Raw genomic sequence first — 24,780 nt, 5'->3', positions numbered from 1 at the left:
CTTTTCGACCCCATGAATCGCAGCACGCCAGGCTTCCCTGTCCATCACCAACTCCTGGAGTTCACTCAGACTCACATCCATCGAGTCGGTGATGCCATCCAGCCATCTCATCCTCTGTCATCCCCTTCTCCTCCTGCCCCCAATCCCTCCCAACATCAGGGTCTTTTCCAATGAGTCAACTCTTCACATGAGGTGGCCGAAGTACTGGAGTTTCAGCTTTAGCATCATTCCTTCCAAAGAAATCCCAGGGCTGATCTCCTTCAGAATGGACTGCTTGGATCTCCTTGCAGTCCAAGGGACTCTCAGGAGTCTTCTCCAACACCACAGTTCAAAAGCATCAATTCTTCGGCGCTCAGCCTTCTTCACAGTCCAACTCTAGACCGCCTGACCTGCTTCTTGAGAAATCTGTATGCAGGTCAGGAAGCAACAGTTAGAACTGGACATGGAACAACAGACTGGTTCCAAATAGGAAAAGGAGTACGTCAAGGCTGTATATTGTGTTCACTACTTTGTTGTATTTTCAGATTCCTCATATAAATATCATGCAACTTTGACATGGATCTCTTTGAGGCATTATGTCTCTCTGCATTGTAGATAGGGAAACCCCATCTTCTGAAGCTCAACCCTACACAGGCGGTAAAGGGCTGAGCTGTGTCCAGACCTAGGCCCACCTGCTCCCTTCTCCCCCTGGAGCCCCTGAGGTCCCCCAATCAGGTCAAGAGACACTCTTCTTCATGTCTTCAGATTTCCCCCAGTAACTGGGGATTCTGCCCCAGGTAGAAAAACAGCCATCTGGGCAAACTCCTGACACACATGTATTTCTGCCACAACTTATTAAATATGGATATATTTCATTGGGTTAAAAAAAAGAGTAACTTGTATTTTGTAAAAAAAAAAAAAAAGTTTGAAGAAAATGTAGCCCTGGTAACAGTGTATATCCACATCAAATACAAAGGTTGAAATTTCCCATTGCTGGTGGGTTAGGTCTCTGTGCTGGTAAATATCTGCATTAGATGAAGTACCACACAGCCTTAGGATTTATTCCTTTGCAGGCATAGACTCCAGGGTGTAACCCTTTAATCTATAAAAAGTACTAACTAAAAGTAACCGTTACCATGGCAACACACTGCCTGCATCAGGAGCCTCCAAAGGCAGAGTGCTCTGGAAACGAGGCGCACCAGGGCTACCGAGACTCCAGGGGTGGACTTTGAATCACTGTTCACACTTACAGCTTTGTTCTGAGGTTCAGAAGGAAATCTCAGAGCTTGCCCCATACATACACTCTGAAAATCAAAGGAGAGCATTTCACTAGTGGATGCTGGTTTTTATATGTAATATTATATACGTACGTATTTGAGGGCTTCCCAGGTGGCTTGTGGTAAAAAATCTGCCTGCCAGTACAGGTGCTACAGGAGACTCTGGTTCGATTCCTGGGTCGGGAAGATCCCCCTGGAGTAGGAAATGGCAACCCACTCCAGTACTCTTGCCTGGAGAATCTTATGGACAGAAGATCCTGGTGGGCTACAGTCCATGGGGTCACAAAGAATTGGACACAACTGAGCGTGTACACACATAAATATATTTGAGGAACCTAAAAAAATGAATTTTAAAGTGCATGGGTAGATGGGTAGGGTCCATGAATAGCTATGATACTTTGGCAAAAGAAGATCTAGGGGTTGCAGGGCACACTCCCCACATGAAGTTACACTACAGAGTCGTAGCAAGAAGGCAGTGTGCTCTGGAAAAACAAAGAGGTGAATGTAGCCGCTGAGAGAGCCATGGACCCACAAGCCACACAAAGGCTTGGGATGAGCTTGGGAGAGCAGCAACCCCCCAGACCAGTGGGGAGAAGCCCATGTGTTAGCAGCAGTGATTGGGACACCTGTCTCAGTAAATGGATTCCTCCCTACCCACCCCTCTCAAAGTAAGCAATGTCCTGTTAGAATCAATACCTAAACAGGAGAAGCATGAATGGCCCTAGAGATTGTCATACTGAGTGAAGTAAGTCAGACAGAGAAAGACAAATATCATATGATATCACTTAAATGTAGAATCTTAAAAAAGGGTACAAATGAACTTATCTATAAAACAAAAATAGAGTCGCAGATGTAGAAAACAAATTTAATGATTACCAGAGGGGAAGGGAGGGAGGGATAAATTGGGAGATTGGGATTGACAGACAAACATTATATATAAAATAGATAAACAACAAGGACCTGCTGAATAGCACGTGGAACTCTACTCAATCCTCTGTAATGACATATATGGGGAAAGAATCTTAAAAAAAAGAATAGATCTATCTATGCTGTTGTTCAGTAGAGCTGAGTAGTGTCCAGCTCTTTGCGATCCCATGGGCTGCGGCACGCCAGGCTCCCCCGTCCTCCACTATATATGCATATGTATAACTGATTCACTTTGCTGTACACCTGAATCTAACACTACATTGTAAAGCAACTATATGCCAATAAAATTTTTTGTTAAAGACAAGAAAAAGTAAAACCATGAAGTGGATGCAAAAAGGTCAAAGGAAATATCTTGGAGACCTCAGGGAGAAGACTGATCATACAAGATCCTCAATTTACCAAAGTAAAGGGCAAAGGAGGATGGATAAGACCACATAAAAACTCTATGTGTGACTCTCTGAAAGTGTCTTAGTCAAAGTTAGCAGAAAACAAGAATCTGGAAAAAGGTTTGAAATGAATAAGATTGACAAGGGGCTCATAGACAGAATAACTCTATCTGAGAGGATTTTTCATGCAATGAGAATGTTCCAGGTTTGCTCTGGCTGAGAGCCACGAACGGCTACTGAGCACTTGAAATGAGGCCAGTGTGCCTGAGTAGCTGTACTTTAATTAATTGTCATTCTAACAGGCGCACAGGACCTGTGACGACCCTACTGGGCAGCACAGACCTGGAATATTCAAGAAACTCCTACAGGCCAATAAGGAAAGAGAGAAAACTCAAAATATGAAAAGGCAAAAAGAAAAATGTGGCTTCATCTTAACTTTTTACCTTCATCCTCCTCTGTCTCCATTTCTTTGCTCATTGTATTTTGATCTTATTGTATGTATGCACTCCTCTAATGCACCCCAGCCCCCTCTGGCAGTGAGATGTCATATATGGAGCTGACAAGTGTCCTCTCCTGAAACCAGCCACCCTGGCTGGGCCTCTCCCCATCACCCCACCCCTGACTCTGAGCTTCTACGAGACAGGCCAGCACCACACATGGAGAAGCTCCACATTCTCGTATGATGAGCCCAGGCCCAGGTTTTATGGGATCACATGTGTTCCAGTTCATTTGACGAAGAAACATTTATCAGCTACTAAGCTTTATAAGACAGTAAACAGAGGGGTCACTGATGTTTCCAGCTCAAAGCAGGCTAATTTGGATGGATCCGTCACATCCTCTTTGCTCTTTACATAGTGGAGAAAGAGGTCTAAAGTTGGGTACAGCGTCCAGCCAAAGAGAACGTGGAAGAAACTGTAATTTATTACTTAATGGAACAGGATCAGTATTTCATGTTCTTCCTGTCACTGCACCCTCAGAAGATGATCACAGTGGAGCCATCCTAAGAAGGATACTTGTCAGGCAAAGGGCAATGAGCTCTCTAGGAAGCAGGAAGGAATCCAGGCCTCCTGTGATGGTGCCACCCGTGGCATTGCAGAGGAAACAGGCATCAAACAAGGGTGGTTTGGCTCAAAAAAGTCTTTGAGGCAGAAACTGTCTGTTCCATGATTATTGTGTGTTAGTTACACAGTCATGTCCGACTCTTTGCGAGCTCTTGGACTGGAGTCCACCAGGCTCTGCTGTCCATGGGATTTCCCAGGGAAGAATACTGGAGTGGGTTGCCATTCCCTTCCCTGAATCGGGCAACAAAAGCAGGTCATCTACTCCTCCAGAAGTATGGAACTGAAGGATGTGACACTGTCCTCTTTATAGAACAAAAGTAGCCAACAAAACTGGCAACTTTGTGTGGTTTCTTGTGCAGCCCTGACCCAGAAAAGGCAGCCGGACCTCCCTAGGAGACAACGGGAAGGCTACCAAGCCAAGGTCCCAGGGCTGCAGGACAGACAAGCTTCAGGTCCCAGATGGTGTGAATGGAGAGGCAAGGACCAGGGAGGCAGCCAAGAGTCTAGGGGTGGAATTAGCAGCAGAGCCAAGTTGAGGACCCTTGGGCATCCACACCACAGTCAGTCCATCAATCAGCTGGAAAGCCCCAAGGTCATTCCAATAGTAGATGCCATTGATCTTCAAACCCCAAGCCAAGCACTGAGATTCTACTGTATTTTTGTTGACTTGATAAATCTTTAGAGTAAGTGAAGCCGGGCGTGGCAACAAGCCCCAGGGTTTTGGAAGCTCCATGGAAGATGATGCTTCTCCCCCAGGGGTGTTCCTGGCTGGATCAGGCAGGCAGCACCGTGTAGCTGGTGGTTCAGGGTGCTCAGAGACCAGCAGAAACCTGCAGAAGGGAATGCCTGTGACCCACATGTAGGTGGGGAATGTGCAGGAGGACCCAGTTCGAAACTCTGGTTTGACTGGCTGTGAAATCTCCTATTTTACACTTTATAATGAATAATAATAGTCCATGTTTCCTTTCATTAGGAATGCATCATATAGAATTAACCCATTCAGCCCTAAAACATCTTTAAACAATTTAATAACCGTTTACATGGGGCTTCCCTAGTGGCTCAGAGTGTAAAGCGTCTGCCTACAATGCGGGAGACCAGGGTTCGATCCCTGGGTTGGGAAGATCCCCTGGAGAAGGCAATGGCAACCCACTCCAGTACTCTTGCCTGGAAAATCCCATGGACTGAGAAGCCTGGTAGGCTACAGTCCGTGGGGTCGCACAGAGTCAGACACGACTGAGTGACTTCACTTCACTTACGTTAAAACATAATTTAAGCGTTCAACGAGGCTGCCTTTGATGGAAAACTTCTTGTGTAGTCATTTCACTAAATCTCCCAAACAAGTCCTTTGGGTGGCTTGTTATATTTTTTTGTAAATTTGAGGATCAACTCTTTTGTTGCAGGAGGGGGACCACTTCCAGGGCCCAAGAGTGGGCTCTCCTCTAACACTCGGAAATGAATTGTCCTAGGAGACACACATGCTGATAGAGTAAGAGACTTTATTGGGAAGGGGCGCCTGGGAGGAGAGCAGCAAGTCAGGGAATCCAGGACAACTGCTCTGCCACAAGGCTTGCAGTCTCATGGCGACGGGTTAGATTTGGGGTTGTCTCGGCCAGTCATCTTGCTTGGACCATACTTGGTGACTCAGGGTCCTTCCTAGTGATGTGGATGTCTCTCGGCCAAGATGAATTCAAGCACAAAAGATTCTGGGAGGTTGGTAGGATATATTATGGGCTAGCGTGTCCTCCTCATTTCAGTCCCTCCCAAATTCTTCCAGGTTAGTTTTCGTAGCGGCATCGAGCATTCTTTATCCGGATGTCCTATTGTAAGACACTTCAGGCAAGTGGTTATCCTTCTGCCTGGTCAAGGTGGGTGTTTTCTATCAGTGGTTCTCTAACCCTTTCTTTCAGAAGTAATTATGATGTAATTCAAAGTTTCAAGTCAGACAGAGCTGGGGTGAAACATGGTCCCATGCAAGGCTCTTCACCACCTCTGTGCACCTGTTTCCTCATCTGCAGTGGGGGCTGCTTTGAAAGTGAAGTGAGTGAACCTCAACATTTGTTGCCTTCTCCTCGCTTTGCTGTCCCTTTCTTACAAGGGTTCTATGATGTGACCTCATGTACGGAGAAGGCATTCAGCCCACAAACATTTCTGATGTGGAAGGAGCAGGGAAGTGAGGTCAAGGGCAGGTATGTGGGGCGGCATGCCCTAGGCTTTTCTAACCGGCAGCCCCCACCATGGCCCCAGCCCACCATGCCCAGGGCACTGTCTTCCTGGATCCCACGGTCCCCAGAGCCCAGCTGCAGCGGTGACTAGAGGGACCTGAGCGCTAGGCCCTCAGGTGACTGTGGAGAGGGAGAAAGGAAGAGTCTCTAAGGGCTCCTCTGAAAATCAAGAGGAGAATTGTACTTTAAAAATACTTCAGAGCAGTATAGGGCTTTTGTTTTCAAATTTCTATTGTGGTAAAAATGTATGTAACAGAAAATTTGCCATCTCATGTGGTACGTATCTTCAATGGAATACTCCTCAGCCATAAAAAAGAATGAAATAAGGCCATCTGCAGCAACATGGATGGATCTAGAGATTATCATACTAAGTGAAGTATAGTAAGGAAATACAAATATCACCTATATGTGGAATCTAAAATACGACACGAATGAACTTATCTATGAAACAGAAAGACTCACAGCCATAGAGAACAGCTTGCGGTTGCCAAGGGGGAGGGTGTGGGGAGGGATGGACTGGGAGTTTGGGATTAGCAGATGCGAACTATTAAATACAGGATGAATAAACAACAAGGACCTACTATAGAGCACAGGGAACTATACTCAATATTCTAGATACACCACAATGAAAAAGAATGTATATGTATGTATAACGGTATCATTTTGCTGCACAATAGATACTTCAATAAAATAAAAATAAAGAGTACTCTGACAAAAAGAAAAAAATTACCATTTTAATCACTTTTTTAACTGCAGTATAGTTGATTTACAACATTATATTAGTTTCAGGTGTATAATATATTAGTTCAATATTTTTTATAGATGATGTACCATTTAAAGTAGTTATAAAATATTAGCTATATTCTCTGTGCCATACAATATAGCCTTGTACTTTATATTATTTTATTTTTGAAAGAGAAATTTTGTTTTGTTTTTTAATATTTATTTATTTGACTGAACTGGGTATTTGTTGTGGCACGTGGGATGTTTAATTGCAGCATGCTGGATCTAGTTCCCTGACCAGGGATTGAACTCAGGCTCTCTGCATTGGGAGCAGAATCTTATCCACTGGACTGCAAGGGAAGTCCTCATTTATTTTGTACACAGTAGTTGGAGAAGGCAATGGCACCACTCCAGTACTCTTGCTTGGAAAATCCCATGGATGGAGGAGCCTGGTAGGCTGTAGTCCGTGGGATCGCTGAGAGTCGGACACGACTGAGTGGCTTCCCTTTCACTTTTCACTTTCATGCATTGGAGAAGGAAATAGCAACCCACTCCAGTGTTCTTGCCTGGAGAATCCCAGGGACAGGGGAGCCTGGTGGGCTTCCGTCTACGGGGTCGCACAAGGTCGAACACGACTGAAGCGACTTAGCAGCAGCAGCAGCAGCAGTTGGTAGCTGTTCCCCAACTTTGCCCCTCCCCTCTTTCTTTTTCCCACTGGTAACTGCTAGTTTGTTCCCTATGTCCATGAGTTTATTTCTCTTTTGTTACATTCATTTATTTATTTTTTGGATTCCACATATAAGTGATAACATACTGTATTTATCTTTCTTTGTCTGACATTTTACTAAGCATAATATGCTCCAAGTCGATCCAAGTTTATAAATGGTAAGATTTCTTTTTTTGTAATGGCTATTGGAGAAGGCGATGGCAACCCACTCCAGTACTCTTGCCTGGAAAATCCCATGGACGGAGGAGCTGGTAGGCTGCAGTCCATGGAGTCGCTAAGAGTTGGACACGACTAATCGACTTCACTTTGACTTTTCACTTTCATGCATTGGAGAAGGAAATGGCAACCCACTCCAGTATTCTTGCCTGGAGAATCCCACGGACGGGGGAGTCTGGTGGGCTGCTGTCTATGGGGTCATACAGAGTCGGCCACAACTGAAGCGACTTAGCAGCAGCAGTATCCCACTACATATACACATACATGCATTTTGTTGTTGTTTAGTCACCCAGTCGTGTCTGACTCTGTGACCCCATGGACCATGGCCCGCCAGGCTCCTCTGTCCATGGGATTTCCCAGGCAAGAATACAGGAATGGGTTGCTATTTCCTTCTCCAGGGGATCTTCCCAACCCAGGGATCGAACCCGCATTTCCTGCATTTCAGGCGGATTCTTTGCTGCTTAGACACCTGGGAAGGCCAAATATATATAAATATATATAAATCACATCTTCTTTATCCACTCATCTGTCGATGGACACTTAGGTTGCTTCCAAATCTTGGCTATTGTAAATAGTGTTGCAATGAACATTGGGGTGTATGGATCTTTTTAAATTAGTGTTTTCATTTTCTTCCAATGTATGGCCAAGGTGGAATTGCTGGGTCACATGGTAGTTTTAGCTTTTTGAGGAAATTCCATACTGTTTTCCATAGTGACTGCACCAGTTTACAGCCCCACCAAGAGTGTAGGGTTTTCTCCACATCCTCACCAGCACTTGCTATGTGTGGTCTTTTTGATGATGGTCATTCTGACAGATGTGTGGTGACATCACATTGTGGTTTTGATGTGCATTTCTCTGATGATTGGTGATGTTAAGTATCTTTTCCTGTGCCTGTTGGCCATCTGTCTTCTTTGGGAAAATGTCTGTTCAGGCCTTCAACTCATTTTTTAATTGGGTTCTTCGGGTTTGTTTGTTTGTTTTATATTGAGCTGTTGGAACTGTTTGTAAATTTTGGATATTAACCCCTTGTTAATCATATCATCTGCAATTATTTTTTCTCATTCAGTAGGTTGTCTTTTAAAAAATAGTTTTATTTGTTTATTTAGTTTTGGCTGTGTTGGGTTTTCATCGCTATGTGGACTTTTCTCTAGTTGCAGAGAGCAGGGGCTGCTGGCTAGTTGTGGTGTGCGGGCTTCCCACTGCAGGGGTGTCTCTTGTTGTGAAGCACAGGTTCTGGGGCACATGGGCTTCAGTGGTTGTCTTTTTACTGGCTTGTTTTTCTCAGCATACTGTTCCTTAGGTTCATCCATGTGGTTGCTTGTGTCAGAATTTGCTTCCTTTTTAAAGGCTGAATAATCTTCTATTGTATGGAAGATTGTATGGAGAGACCACAATTTGCATAGCAGTGTTTTTTATGTGCTCATTCTTTCTTTGCCTGTGGGAAGAAAAGCTCTTCTAAAAAATCTTACATTTTTTACTCGGTCTATTTACAGTATATTTTCAGGTAAATGATTTTCTTCTGCACTGCAGTACAAAATAATGTCAAAGAAGTTGTTAATGCTTAGATTCAACAATCCACTCACGATGTAGTAACTTTCCCTTCTGGTCTGTTATTTGCTTGGAGATAAAAATAGAGATTTCAACCTCAGAGTGGAGTTGCTTTAATGTATTAATTTAGTGTGTTATAATTAAAACTGTTGTGAATTCTGTAGCCGCATTTTTCAGAGGTTGAGAAAACCTTTTTACAGTTTGGTTCAAGTAAATTCACACTTCTTGAGTTCTGTTTTGTGCTTTAGGAGCTAAAAATGAACGAAGGATTAAAAACAAAGGCGACACCACCATTGTGGCGTGCCTGTGCTTGTGCAGAAGCAAAAGGATGTGTGCAATGCCTACTCTGCTTCTAAATGACACATTCCCAGACTCAGCCGAAGCTCTGGGACTAAGTTTGAGCCCAAGGATGCTGTCACACGTGTCTTTCTCCTAACTTTTGATTGAGGTCAGCTCTCTGAACCCATTGTCAACTGTGCTCTCATATTTCAGACTGAATTCTCTTTAAATCAGTTGAAGTATTATTTTTAAAAGAAGAGAACTCTCCAGAGGAAGGAGATTGCTAAAGTGTATTCATTGTTATTTGCCACCAGAGTTTTGGGGATGGCAGGAGCCTTAGCGATTAGTGGGACATAGGCCATTTGGGGCTCCCTAGCATCACACCCTAATGTCTGTCTTGGGGGGTCTTCCATCAGATAAGGGGCACTAGGTCCTTCTCTCCTGCCTCAGCACAGCCTGGAGGCTACATGTTAACACTGAGTCTTGAGGACTGGATGCAAGAGTAGGGGGCAGGGGCAGGGATTAAAGGTCATGCTGTCCTGCTGGCAGCAGCTGTATCCCAATGGTCCTCTTCCTGCCGCTTCCTACTTCCTGCCTCTCCAGGGATTTCTGGTCCCACTGCTCTGGAGGCAGCAGGGGCCCTCAGTACATGTTTGTTAGTTTTTTTTAATATATATATTTATTTATTTATTTATTTTTATTTACCTTCTTGACTGCGCCAGATCTTAGCTGTAGTAAGGGATCTAGTTCCCTGACCAGGGATTGAACCTGGGCCCCCTGCGTTGGCAGCATGGAGTTCTAACCACTGGACCACCAGGGATGTCCCCTGAATGTTTGTGGGTACAAATGCCTGAAGACCAGCAGCCTAGGGTTCACAGGAAAGTCAGGGAATGTAACCTTGGTTCGGAAGCACACTTAGGTCAGGTGCCACTACTGCCTCTTACAAGATGCGTGGCCTTGGACCAGAGCTTCCCCCACGATGTTTTCCGTTCCTCACTGTGCAGTGGGGTGGAGGGTTTGCCTTGCACAGTCACTGTCAAACAAGACCTGAATGTGAGAGTACTTTTAAAACTATAACTTATTATACATTAGAAATGGCTTCACTTTTGTTAACCAGAAGCCTGCAAGCCCACTAGAGTTGGATTGAAATGGCTTTGTGTTTATAGTTACAGCTCTCATGTCACAGCCTCCTGACCCTAACCTCATCTGCTAGATACGTCTGTCCTGTTCCTGGAAGGACTGCTTCAGGCTTCAGTGTTGGCTTAGTCCAGGATTCCAGTCCTCCAGTGCTGTGCCTGTAGTGTCTGCCTCATGTTTCTTACCCAACACAGAGGTGTCCAAGGGAAGCAAGCAGGAGTCTGTTCCATAGCTCTCTCAAAAGGAAATGACATGTACGTGATACTATATTTAAAATGGGTAACCAATAAAGACTTACTGTACCGCACAGGGAACTCTGCTCAATATTCTGTAATAACCTAAATGGGAAAAGAATTAGAAAAAGAATAGATACATGTATATGAATAACTGAATCACTTTGCTGTATATATGAAACTAACACAGCATTGTTATTAATAGTCAACTATACTCTAACTTAAAATAAAACAAATGGATCTTAACACTTAAGAAAAAAACCATAGTGTAACAAAAAGAAAATGAACCTACAGGAAAACAGAGGCATAACACTCTTTGACATTGCAGCAGTATTTTTTATAGATCCCTCTCCTAGAGTAATGGAAATAAAAGCAAAAATTTGTGCATGGTACCTAATTAAACTTAAAAGCTTTTGAACAGCAACAGAAGCCATCAACAAAATGAAAAGACAACCTACTAAATGGGAGGAAATATTTTCAAATTATTCTACAGAGAAGGGATTAATTTCCAAAATAAACAAGCAGGTCACACAACTCAATATAAAAAAAAAAATCCAAACAATCCTATCAAAAATGGACAGAAGATCTAAACAGATATTTCTCTAAAGAAGACATACAGATGGTCAACAGCAGACAGATAGTATATGATATCACTTACGTGCAAAATCTAAAATATGACACAAATGAACGTATTTACAAAACAGAAACATTCACAAACAGAGAACAGACTTGTGGTTGCCAAGGGGGAAGTAGGGGAGGGATAAATTAGGAGGCTGGTGATTAGCAGATACATACTACTATATATATAATAGGTAAAGGACAAAGACCTACTGTATAGCACAGGGAACTGTATTCAATATCCTATAATAAATAAGTGGAGGAATTTCCCTCGTGGTCCAGTAGCTAAGACCCTGCACTTCCAGTGCAGGGGGCGGGGTTCAATCCCTGGTTAGGGAACTAGATTCCACATACCACAACTAAACTTCACATACCTCAACTAAAAGAAGATCCTGCGTGCGGCAACTAAAGACTCCATATGCCACAACAAAGATTGAAGATTTCTATGTGCTGCAACCAAGACCAGGCATAGCCCAATAAATGTTAAAAAAAAAAACAAAACAAGAAACCATAATGGAAAAGAAACACATTATCATAGACTGCAAGAGGAATATTTGAGATCACCTGATATTCTGGCTTTCTCATAATTATAAGACAGTTTAGGACTTCCCTAGTGGTCCAGTGGTTAAGAACCCGCCTTGCAATGCAAGGGACACTGGTTGGATCCCTGGTCTGGGAAGATCCCATATGCCACAGAGCAACCAAGCCTGTATGTCACAACTACCAAGCCCAGGCTCTAGATCATCTGTGAGCCTTTACGAAGTCTGTGCTGCGACAAGAGAAGCCATGGCAACAAGAAGTCCAAGAACCACAGTGAAGAGTAGCCCCCACTGGTGGCAACCAGAGAAAGCCCTTGTACAGCAACGAAGACCCACCACAGCCAAAATAGAAAACTAAATAAATAAATCTTTTAAAAAAGAGAGAGAGTGCTTAGTTGATGTGGTTGGAGACCACACTGGTGAGGAGCACAGTGGTTTTTTGGTAAAGACGTGGCTGGTCCCATCACAACATCAAAGTGCAAATGGGAAGCATTTATAACACTGAAGGTTGGGATCCAAATCATTTGTGCCCCTGAGTGGGGAAAAGTCTAATTACAAGAGCTGTCACAAGACTGTCCAGGGCATTCGCTAAAAAGCACTGTGTCTCAGAATTTAAAGTGCATATGGATTAAATGGGGATTTTGTCAAAAATACAGATTCTGATTCAAGAGAGTTTATATTTCTCACAAGCTCTCAGATGATGCCAGTGCTGCTTCTGTGAGGACGCACTTAACTTAGAAAGACTGAAAAACTAAGGGCAGTGGGAGACAAACATGATTCCCACTAGAGCCCTTCGTTCTGCTAGTTCATTGAGTTTTAAAATGTAGATTTTGATCTAAGGACTTGATTGCATGTGTGCTGATTCGCTTTAGTTTTGTCTGACTCTTTGTGATCCCATAGACTGTAGACCTCCAAGCTCCTCTGTCCATGGGATTCTCCAGGCAAGAATACTGGAGTGGGTTGCTGTGCCCTCCTCTAGGAGATCTTCCCGATTCAGGGATAGAACCCACATCTCATGTCTCCTGCATTGGCAGGTGGTTTATTTTCCACTAATGCCACCTGGGAGGCCCAAAGACTGTTCTCCAACTGAGATCCATTAGCTCTAAGAAGTACCAATGATGATTCCAGAGCCCTTTGTTTAATTAGAATTTCATGTTTTTAAAGACTTGATTGCAAACATGAAATTCTATCTAAACGAAGAACTCGAGAATCATTTGCACATACTTTTTAGGAAGAGCTAATGGATCTCAGTTGGAGGAGAGACTTCCTTCAAGGGGGATTCAGAAACATTTAGGGTCAGCATGGTTGCCATGACAACAGGGAAATTCTACCACCATTTGGTGCCTGAAGGCCCAGGATGCTATCTGATAATGTGTGCAATATTTCTGAGCAAAGAATTGTCCCACCCAAAATGCCAAGAGAGCCCCATGAAGATACATGGCCAACCCCAGTGGAGACAGATGCTGAGCCCATGCCAGGGACCTCAGGCGATCAGTTCTTTGATCTTTTTTAGTTTGTAGTCTGGAACAGTTGGCCTTGCCTGTGTGTTTTAGCACATCTTTTCAGAATTTTGGCTGCCTCTGGAATTTTCCAGAGGAAAGAGAGGCCGACACTGGTACCATATTTCATCAAGTTGTGGCCATTCTCTCAACAGAGGATGAGCTCAATGGGGAAGAATTCAGGAAGTCCTGCAGAGTCTGTATCCATCAATATTCGAAAGAAAAATCAGAAAAGAGAAAGATGATGAAGTGAGACATTTCTATTTTTTAAAAGTATTTATTTATGTATTTGTCTGCACCAGGTCTTGGTGAGGGCACACAGGATCTCCGATCTTTGTTGTGGCATTCGAACTCTTAGTTGCAGCATGTGGAATCTAGTTCCTTGTGCTCAGTCGCTCAGTCGTGTCTGACTCTTTGAGACCCCAAGGACTGTAGCCTACCAGGCTTCTCTGTCCATGTTCTCTAGGCAAGAATACTGCCATTTCCCTCTCCAGGGATCAAACCTGGGCCCTCTGCATTAGGAGCTCGGAATCTTAGCTGGACCAGCAGGGAAGGCCCAAGACATTTTTGAAGATAAGGAAAACTCGAATCAACTCAGTGTGGTAGAAAAGAGGCCTTCACAACTATGGTTTCAGAGACTAGTTGAAAACAAAAGGATGAACTATTGGATACAGAGATAAGTATATTCAACACAATATAATTATGACAATAATGTGTAGCTTTTCAAGTTTCCGTATTAAGTTTGAGTTGGGAAACTCCTGGAGAGGTTTTGAAGGGCCAGTGCCATTCAGTCTGGGGAAGGTTTGTTCATCCTGGGGAGTCTGGGGGAGCCAAGATGGGAACAATCTCCAGTGCCCAAGAGGGGCAGTTTCACTTCGTTCACACCTCAATTCCCCCCTCACCACATTGGGATAGCTATCCTCCAACAACTCTAAGATGGGTAAACACTTCATCTGATAAAAAGTTAGCTACAAAATTAACATCATGTGTGTGAAGAGCCCATAATCATGTGTTCACGTGAAGATGCTCACTTGCGGGTGGCTGACCAGTCCCCCTAACACAAGACTACCCACACGCTGGAGGCAGGTGATGGTTCAGGGCCCCAGGCCTGGCAGGGCTCTCTTCCTCTGGGTGAGAACTGGCCGCACTGAGGCCAACTTGGCTTCAAGAACCAGAAGCTCCCTGCCCTGGTGAACCTTCTTATAAAGTGGTGTGTGGGGAACTGCTCAATATTTTGTAATAACCTAAATGGGGAAATAACTTTAAAAAGAATAAGTAAGTAAGTAAAGTCGCTCAGTTGTGTCTCTTTGCGACCCCGTGGACTGTAGCCTACCAGGCTTCTCCGTCCATGGATTCTCCAGGCAAGAATACTGGAGTGGGTTGCCATTTCCTTCTCCAGGGGATCTTCCCGACCCAGGGATCGAACCCGGGTCTCCCACATTGGAGGCAGACGCTTTAACCTCTGAGCCACCAGGAACAATAGATACCTGTTTATTAGAACTCAATCAGTTTGCTGTGCACCTGAAACTAACACATCATTGTCAATCAACTATACTTCAATATAAAATAAACATTTTTTAAAAAGGAAACTTCCCTGGTGGTCCAGTGGTTAAGAATCCGCCTGCTAACGCAGGGGACCTGAGTTCCATCCCTGGTCAGCCAAGCCTTGTGCCACAACTACTGAGCCCACGTGCCACAACAAGAGAAGCCACAACAAAAAGGCCACATACTACAATAAAGAGGAGCTCCCACTTGCTGCAGCTAGAGAAAGCCTTTGCACAGCAATGAAGACCCAGCACAGCAAAAAATAAATACGTAATTAATTAATTAAAAAAGAGGACTTAAAGGCCTTGATTGTGGTGATAGTTTAATAGATATAGAGCTATCTCCATTTCATCAATTTGCATATATTAAATATACAGCTTTTGGCATATCAATCATACATCAATAAAGTGGTTTAAAAAGAAAGAAAAGGCATGTTGTGTGGAGGCTCTTCTGCAGTGGTGCCACAAGCTCCAATGTAAGGGATGTAGGCAGGACGTCCAGGCCCCCTTCTGCAGGAGGCCACCCCTTCTGCAGGAGGCCACTATGAGACCCGGGAGGAACCATCAGGCAGGAGAGAGCCACGTGGAGAAGGCTGTGTATGCTTTGCTCTGCTGCTCAAACTCACTCCCACATGCTCTGTTACACCAGGTGTGAGTGTGTGCACACATTTGTGCTTCCCCTCAACCTGTAGCCTACCTGCAGAGATGCAGGCCACAGCTGGGATGTACAGAGAAAACGTTGTTTCTCGTTGTGTTTTCATAACTTCCCACCTTCCTCAAGTACCTCTCAGGGCAACAGAGCAAACACACCAACAGACCCAACTAAATGGCCCATCAGGTTTAAAGTTCAGAGACAAATGGTTCTTTTGTCTGTTACTGGGCATGGGCCAGCCTCCCAGTTCCATCTGTCCAAGTGTCTGAGTGTGAGACGGTTCTCCTCTGGGTCCCAGGGGCACTCCTGGCTGTGTGGGCACTAAGCTCCCTGATGGCTTGAGAGCTGAGGCCTCGGGGAGCCTGCAGCTCTCCGAAGGCAAGGCCCCGGTAGGCCCAGCTTCTCCCCCATCTCTCTGGCTAAGCTCCTCCAACAGCCTGCATTATCCTCCCTGTGACACCTTCAGGGCCCCTGCAGCTGGCCTCACCCCACCACCAAGACTCTGGGTGGCTCCCAGCTCAGGGCAGTGCTGGTGGGGACCGGTAAACTCTTCAGCTGAGCTCTGGGCTCAGGGCTCCTCAGGAAGCTAGGTCCCCTCACATGGACTCATAGGACCCCACCCAGCAGCCCCCTTGTAGATCCCCTGTATTCTGCACCCCTTCTTGCTGGAGCTTGACACCCACATCACACTGACCACGTGGCTGGACCCTTCTTGCTCTCTTGTAGCACCATCCTTCAGAAAGGAGGAGCTCCCTTCACATCTCCTCTTTGAGAGCTTTCTCTCACTGGACTGAAGAAAGCCCCGAGGCCCAGCAGAGACAGACAGAAGGACCCTCTTCTCTCATCACTCTGGGAGATGGTTTAAGTTCCAAGTCGGGACTAGGCCATTCGAATGGCTACTCAATGAGTCAACCAAATGCATAAAGCCTTATTTCAAGCCTAGCATCAAGCCAAAGAGGGTGCATGTGAGCTCTCTACCCTGGCCAGTAAGCCTCTTGACTCTGCATTGAGAGAGGTTGAAATGAAATATGACTTAAGGATAAAATGCACTGGTTTTGTGTTTGTAAAATACTGTTTTCATTACAACTGTTTTATAGGGTCTTGAAGGGGAAAACAAGACCAAGCAACAAAGAAATATAATTCAGTAACTTTAATGGGGGTTTCCCAGGTGGCACTAGCGGTAAAGAACCTGTCTGCCAATGCAGGAGACACAGGAGACATGGGTTCGATCCCTTGGTTGGGAAGATCTCCTGGAGAAAGGTATGGCGACCCACACTAGTATTCTTGCCTGGAGAATCCCATGGAGAGAGAAGCCTATAAAGAGAACCATTGTTAACACCAGGCTTTTGCCATCCTAAATGAGGCATGACTCATATTTTGCATGTGATCTGTTTATTTGACTATCTGCCTGTACAGCTAGAATCCTGGTTGTTAGTAGTACATGCATTTGCTAGTTATTCCCCTGTCCTCTTTTCAGCCTCCGTCAACTAATTTATGTTAACTTTCCCCCCAAAAGAGAGTACTTGAATGTCAGAGCAAGTGACTTGCATTCCAGGACACACTGTAACTTCCAGAGCACTGAGTCAGCAATCTAATGATTTAGCCTGCATCCGCCTGACAGCTGTTTATTTCTTTCAGTGTAATTTCAGAGAAAAATATCCAGAAGGGATTTGCTGCCCTAAATCTATCAGGAAACATATTTAAGATATTCTGTAGTTTCATAATATGAAAAACTAAAGTTAACTCATCCTATCATAAAGGGGTTACAATTTCAGGTATTGTTTGTCTGAAATTGGGCAAAAAGGTGTTAAAAGCATGGAACAAATACCTTGTAGAGATTCAATGAGATAACACATGGGAAGAGCAGAAGGTGAGAAATGTTTCCAGTACTATTTTAAGGCAATTAGGAAGTAAAAGAATTGGAAAGAACCTTTCAGTGTTAGCTGATTGAGATCCAAGGTTTCAGCACCTAGACAGGAGCTTCCTTCCTGAATTCTGGCAGGTGTGCAGGGCTGCTCAGAGATCAGAAAACCTTGGAATCACAGCCAGTGACTGTAAGAAGATCCAGGTTGGAAGGACTGATTCCTCAGGCTCAGACTGAAGTCAAGGACTTAGCAGCAAGCCAGATAGGGACCAAAGGCCAAATCAGTCCCCTGAGAGGAAGACGGGACCAAATCAGCTTCCAGAAGCCAGGAGAGAGTGTGGTCAGCAGTTTGTACCCACATGGTGACTCTTACCGGTTCTCCTGATTCCAATTCTACCCCTCCTCGGTGCTTCAGACTTGGAGCAACTAGGTGGCACTTGTGGTATAGAACCTGCCTTCCAATGCCAGAGATGTAAAAGGTGAGGGTTTGATCCCTGGGTCTGGAAGATCCCCTAGAGAAGGAAACGGCTACCCGCTCCAGGATTCTTGCTTGGAGAATCTCATGGACAGAGGAGCCTGTCAGGCTACAGTCCATGGGATTTCAGAGTCAGACACGGCTGAAGTGAGCTAGCATGCAGGAAGATAACTAAAACCAGAAATAGTCCAAAAGTCAAGAATGAAAATGATACACAAAAAAATATCCATTTACTAAAAAAGAGGCGACAGAGGAGGAATAGAGGAACCAAGAGTCATATAGAAAACAAATGTCCAGATGGCAAAGATACTTCCAACTAGATAAATTAAAACACCAAATGTGCATGGATTAAACACTCCAATCAGAATTCACAGATTGTCAGGCTGGATTTTTTTAAAAATCCATTAGATTCAAAGAGGTTGAAAATAAAGGATGGGAAAGACATATTATGCAAATAGTGACTGTAAGAGAACCACAGTGGCATATTAATACAAGACAAAATATGCTGAAGGAAAAAAGTTATTAAATGCAGAGGGGCTTAACATTTTAAAAAAACAATGTGCATAGCTAACATTAGAGTTAATTCTTTGTGTTGTACAGTTTTGTGTGTTCTCACAAGCTCATAGTCTTGTATGCACCCTTATAGTGTGACACAGAATAGTTATACCACCCCAGAGAATTCCAATACTTGGGACTTCCCTGGTGGTCCAGTGGTTAAGACTTTGAGCTGCCAATGCAGGGAGTGCTGGTTCAGTCCCTGGTTGGGGAACTAAAATCCCCACATGCTGTGTGGCCAAAAAATTTTCTTTAAAAAACTCCAGTATTCCACCTATTAATCTCTCTCCCCTCTTCTGCTGAACCCCTGGCAATGACTGATCTTTTTACTGTCTCTCTTTATAGTTTCTAAGTCTTGGTTAAAAGCCTCTAACTTCCTGATTAACAAGCGGGGGCTGGGCAGGGAGGCGCAGCGCGGGCTGCATCGCTTAGAGTAAGAATCTGGCCTGAATACCCTAAGCACTATCTGAGCGAAATAATTTGGGCTAACAAACCAGACTGTGGGATATCTACCACGCGAAAAGCCAGCCCCAATCTAAGACCGCCAGGCCCGCGCACGGAACAAAGAATTGAACAGAGATAGCCGGCTGCAGACCTTCCCCCTCCGGTGACAGGCAGCCAGAGCCGGAAGGGGGCAATCGCAGCCCCAGAGAGACATTATCTATAAAACTGTAAGCAGGCTTCTTTGCTAACTAAAACTTCTTGGGGGTCTGGACGGTTAACATCTGCCTAAGAAGGTGCGCCGGTTTTGCGCCCAGATAACCGAGTGGCGGGGAGGCGATAAGTCGCAGCATTGGCGCTCGCCAAACACCTCATCACTTGAGCTGCTCGGACCTGGGAAGAGCACAACACTCAGGCCCAACTGAGTCTGCGCCGCTGAGGACTACCCGAGTGCCTGAACCTGAGCGGCTTGGACCTGGGAGGTACATACAACCCAGGGCCAGCCTTGGAGTGTTCCCGGCGGAACAACCTAGAGACCGAGCAGTGTGGGCAGGGAGGCTACACGCGCAGTGAGCAGGGGCAGACCCAGTGTGGCTGAGGCACTGCGAGCGCACGCCAGTGTTATTTGCTTGCAGCATCCCTCCCTCCCTCCCCACAGCGTGACTGAACAAAGAGAAGAAATACAGTTCCACCCATCAGAACACTGACACAAGCTTCCCTAACCAGGAAACCTTGACAAGCCACCTGTACAAACCCACACACAGCGAGGAATAGCCACAATAAAGAGAACTCCACAAACTGCCAGAATACAGAAAGGACACCCCAAACTCAGCAATTTAAACAAGATGAAGAGACAGAGGAATAGCCAGCAGATAAAGGAACAGGATAAATGCCCACCAAACCAAACAAAAGAGGAAGAGATAGGGAATCTACCTGATAAAGAATTCCGAATAATGATAGTGAAATTGATCCAAAATCTTGAAATTAAAATGGAATCACAGATAAATAGCTTGGAGACAAGGATTGAGAAGATGCAAGAAAGGTTTAACAAGGACCTAGAAGAAATAAAAAAGAGTCAATATACAATGAATAATGCAATAAATGAAATTAAAAACACTCTGGAGGCAACAAATAGTAGAATAACAGAGGCAGAAGATAGGATTAGTGAACTAGAAGATAGATTGGTAGAAATAAATGAATCAGAGAGAATAAAAGAAAAACGAATTAAAAGAAATGAGGACAATCTCAGAGACCTCCAGGACAATATTAAACGCTACAACATTCGAATCATAGGGGTTCCAGAAGAAGAAGACAAAAAGAAAGACCATGAGAAAATACTTGAGGAGATAATAGTTGAAAACTTCCCTAAACTGGGGAAGGAAATAATCACCCAAGTCCAAGAAACCCAGAGAATCCCAAACAGGATAAACCCAAGGCGAAACACCCCAAGACACATATTACTCAAATTAACGAAGATCAAACACAAAGAACAAATATTAAAAGCAGCAAGGGAAAAACAACAAATAACACACAAGGGAATTCCCATAAGGATAACAGCTGATCTTTCAACAGAAACTCTTCAAGCCAGGAGGGAATGGCAAGACATACTTAAAATGATGAGAGAAAATAACCTACAGCCCAGATTATTGTACCCAGCAAGGATTTCATTCAAGTATGAAGGAGAAATCAAAAGCTTTTCAGACAAGCAAAAGCTGAGAGAATTCTGCACCACCAAACCAGCTCTCCAACAAATACTAAAGGATATTCTCTAGACAGGAAACACAAAAATGGTGTATAAATTCGAACCCCAAACAATAAAGTAAATGGCAACGGGATCATACTTATCAGTAATTACCTTAAACGTAAATGGGTTGAATGCCCCAACCAAAAGACAAAGACTGGCTGAATGGATACAAAAACAAGACCCCTACATATGTTGTCCACAGGAGACCCACCTCAAAACAGGGGACACATACAGACTGAAAGTGAAGGGCTGGAAAAAGATTTTCCATGCAAATAGGGACCAAAAGAAAGCAGGAGTAGCAATACTCATATCAGATAAAATAGACTTTAAAACAAAGGCTGTGAAAAGAGACAAAGAAGGTCACTACATAATGATCAAAGGATCAATCCAAGAAGAAGATATAACAATTATAAATATATATGCACCCAACACGGGAGCACCGCAGTATGTAAGACAAATGCTAACAAGTATGAAAGGAGAAATTAACAATAACACAATAATAGTGGGAGACTTTAATACCCCACTCACACCTATGGATAGATCAACTAAACAGAAAATTAACAAGGAAACACAAACTTTAAACGATACAATAGACCAGTTAGACCTAATTGATATCTATAGGACATTTCATCCCAAAACAATGAATTTCACCTTTTTCTCAAGCGCACATGGAACCTTCTCCAGGATAGATCACATACTGGGCCATAAAGCTAGCCTTGGTAAATTCAAAAAAATAGAAATCATTCCAAGCATCTTTTCTGACCACAATGCAGTAAGATTAGATCTCAATTACAGGAGAAAAACTATTAAAAATTCCAACATATGGAGGCTGAACAACACGCTGCTGAATAACCAACAAATCACAGAAGAAATCAAAAAAGAAATCAAAATTTGTATAGAAACGAATGAAAATGAAAACACAACAACCCAAAACCTGTGGGACACAGTAAAAGCAGTCCTAAGGGGAAAGTTCATAGCAATACAGGCACACCTCAAGAAACAAGAAAAAAGTCAAATAAATAACCTAACTCTACACCTAAAGCAACTAGAAAAGGAAGAAATGAAGAACCCCAGGGTTAGCAGAAGGAAAGAAATCTTAAAAATTAGAGCAGAAATAAATGCAAAAGAAACAAAAGAGACCATAGCAAAAATCAACAAAGCCAAAAGCTGGTTCTTTGAAAGGATAAATAAAATTGACAAACCATTAGCCAGACTCATCAAGAAACAAAGGGAGAAAAATCAAATCAATAAAATTAGAAATGACAGTGGAGAGATCACAACAGACAACATAGAAATACAAAGGATCATAAGAGACTATTATCAACAATTATATGCCAATAAAATGGACAACGAGGAAGAAATGGACAAATTCTTAGAAAAGTACAACTTTCCAAAACTCGACCAGGAAGAAATAGAAAACCTTAACAGACCCATCACAAGCATGGAAATTGAAACTGTAATCAAAAATCTTCCAGCAAACAAAAGCCCAGGTCCAGACGGCTTCACGGCTGAATTCTACCAAAAATTTAGAGAAGAGCTAACACCTATCCTGCTCAAACTCTTCCAGAAAATTGCAGAGGAAGGTAAACTTCCAAACTCATTCTATGAGGCCACCATCACCCTAATACCAAAACCTGACAAAGATCCCACAAAAAAAGAAAACTACAGGCCAATATCACTGATGAACATAGATGCAAAAATCCTAAACAAATTCTAGCAATCAGAATCCAACAACACATTAAAAAGATCATACACCATGACCAAGTGGGCTTTATCCCAGGGATGCAAGGATTCTTCAATATCCGCAAATCAATCAATGTAATACACCACATTAACAAATTGAGAAACAAAAACCATATGATTATCTCAATAGATGCAGAGAAAGCCTTTGACAAAATTCAACACCCATTTATGATAAAAACTCTCCAGAAAGCAGGAATAGAAGGAACATACCTCAACATAATAAAAGCTATATATGACAAACCCACTGCAAACATTATCCTCAATGGTGAAAAATTGAAAGCATTTCCTCTAAAGTCAGGAACAAGACAAGGGTGCCCACTTTCACCATTATTATTCAACATAGTTTTGGAAGTTTTGGCTACAGCAATCAGAGCAGAAAAAGAAATAAAAGGAATCCAAATTGGAAAAGAAGAAGTAAAACTCTCACTATTTGCAGATGACATGATCCTCTACATAGAAAACCCTAAAGACTCCACCAGAAAATTACTAGAACTAATCAATGATTATAGTAAAGTTGCAGGATATAAAATCAACACACAGAAATCCCTTGTGTTCCTATACACTAATAATGAGAAAACAGAAAGAGAAATTAAGGAAACAATTCCATTCACCATTGCAACGAAAAGAATAAAATACTTAGGAATATATCTACCTAAAGAAACTAAAGACCTATATATAGAAAACTATAAAACACTGGTGAAAGAAATCAAAGAGGACACTAATAGATGGAGAAATATACCATGTTCATGGATTGGAAGAATCAATATAGTGAAAATGAGTATACTACCCAAAGCAATTTATAGATTCAATGCAATCCCTATCAAGCTACCAACAGTATTCTTCACAGAGCTAGAACAAATAATTTCACAATTTGTATGGAAATACAAAAAACCTCGAATAGCCAAAGCGATCTTGAGAAAGAAAAATGGAACTGGAGGAATCAACCTACCTGACTTCAGGCTCTACTACAAAGCCACAGTTATCAAGACAGTATGGTACTGGCACAAAGACAGAAATATAGATCAATGGAACAAAATAGAAAGCCCAGAGATAAATCCACGCACATATGGACACCTTATCTTTGACAAAGGAGGCAAGAATATACAGTGGATTAAAGACAATCTCTTTAACAAGTGGTGCTGGGAAATCTGGTCAACCACTTGTAAAAGAATGAAACTAGAACACTTTCTAACACCATACACAAAAATAAACTCAAAATGGATTAAAGATCTCAACATAAGACCAGAAACTATAAAACTCCTAGAGGAGAACATAGGCAAAACACTCTCTGACATACATCACAGCAGGATCCTCTATGACCCACCTCCCAGAATATTGGAAATAAAAGCAAAAATAAACAAATGGGACCTAATTAAACTTAAAAGCTTCTGCACATCAAAGGAAACTATTAGCAAGGTGAAAAGACAGCCTTCAGAATGGGAGAAAATAATAGCATATGAAGCAACCGACAAACAACTAATCTCAAAAATATACAAGCAACTCCTACAGCTCAACCCCAGAAAAATAAATGACCCAATCAAAAAATGGGCCAAAGATCTAAATAGACATTTCTCCAAAGAAGACATACAGATGGCTAACAAACACTTGAAAAGATGCTCAACATCACTCATTATCAGAGAAATGCAAATCAAAACCACTATGAGGTACCATTTCACACCAGTCAGAATGGCTGCGATCCAAAAGTCTACAAATAATAAATGCTGGAGAGGGTGTGGAGAAAAGGGAACCCTCTTACACTGTTGGTGGGAATGCAAACTAGTACAGCCACTATGGAGAACAGTGTGGAGATTCCTTAAAAAACTGGAAATAGAACTGCCTTATGATCCAGCAATCCCACTGCTGGGCATACACACCGAGGAAACCAGAAGGGAAAGAGACACGTGTACCCCAATGTTCATCGCAGCACTGTTTATAATAGCCAGGACATGGAAGCAACCTAGATGCCCATCAGCAGATGAATGGATAAGAAAGCTGTGGTACATATACACAATGGAGTATTACTCAGCCATTAAAAAGAATACATTTGAATCAGTTCTAATGAGGTGGATGAAACTGGAGCCTATTATACAGAGTGAAGTAAGCCAGAAGGAAAAACATAAATACAGTATACTAACGCATATATATGGAATTTAGAAAGATGGTAACGATAACCCTGTATACGAGACAGCAAAAGAGACACTGATGTATAGAACAGTCTTATGGACTCTGTGGGAGAGGGTGGGAAGATTTGGGAGAATGGCATTGAAACATGTGAAATGTCATGTATGAAACGAGATGCCAGTCCAGGTTCAGTGCACGATGCTGGATGCTTGGGGCTGGTGCGCTGGGAAGGCCCAGGGGGATGGTATGGGGAGGTTGGGAGGGAGGAGG

General features: G+C 43.1%; 1 protein-coding gene across 1 annotated transcript in view; it reads left to right on the top strand.

Moving 5' to 3' along the window:
* The window catches only part of LOC113879577, a 57,147-nt gene that overhangs the window by 14,129 nt on the left and 18,238 nt on the right, over positions 1–24,780 (top strand). Inside the window, exon 3 of the mRNA XM_027521188.1 lies at positions 15,866–15,956. Coding sequence (XP_027376989.1) covers positions 15,866–15,956 — 91 coding nt within the window. The remainder of the gene's footprint in view (positions 1–15,865; positions 15,957–24,780) is intronic.

The sequence above is a fragment of the Bos indicus x Bos taurus genome, chromosome 21 (genome assembly GCF_003369695.1).
Source record: "Bos indicus x Bos taurus breed Angus x Brahman F1 hybrid chromosome 21, Bos_hybrid_MaternalHap_v2.0, whole genome shotgun sequence".
NCBI lineage: Eukaryota > Metazoa > Chordata > Mammalia > Artiodactyla > Bovidae > Bos > Bos indicus x Bos taurus.
This window is presented reverse-complemented; position numbering and strand designations above follow the sequence as displayed.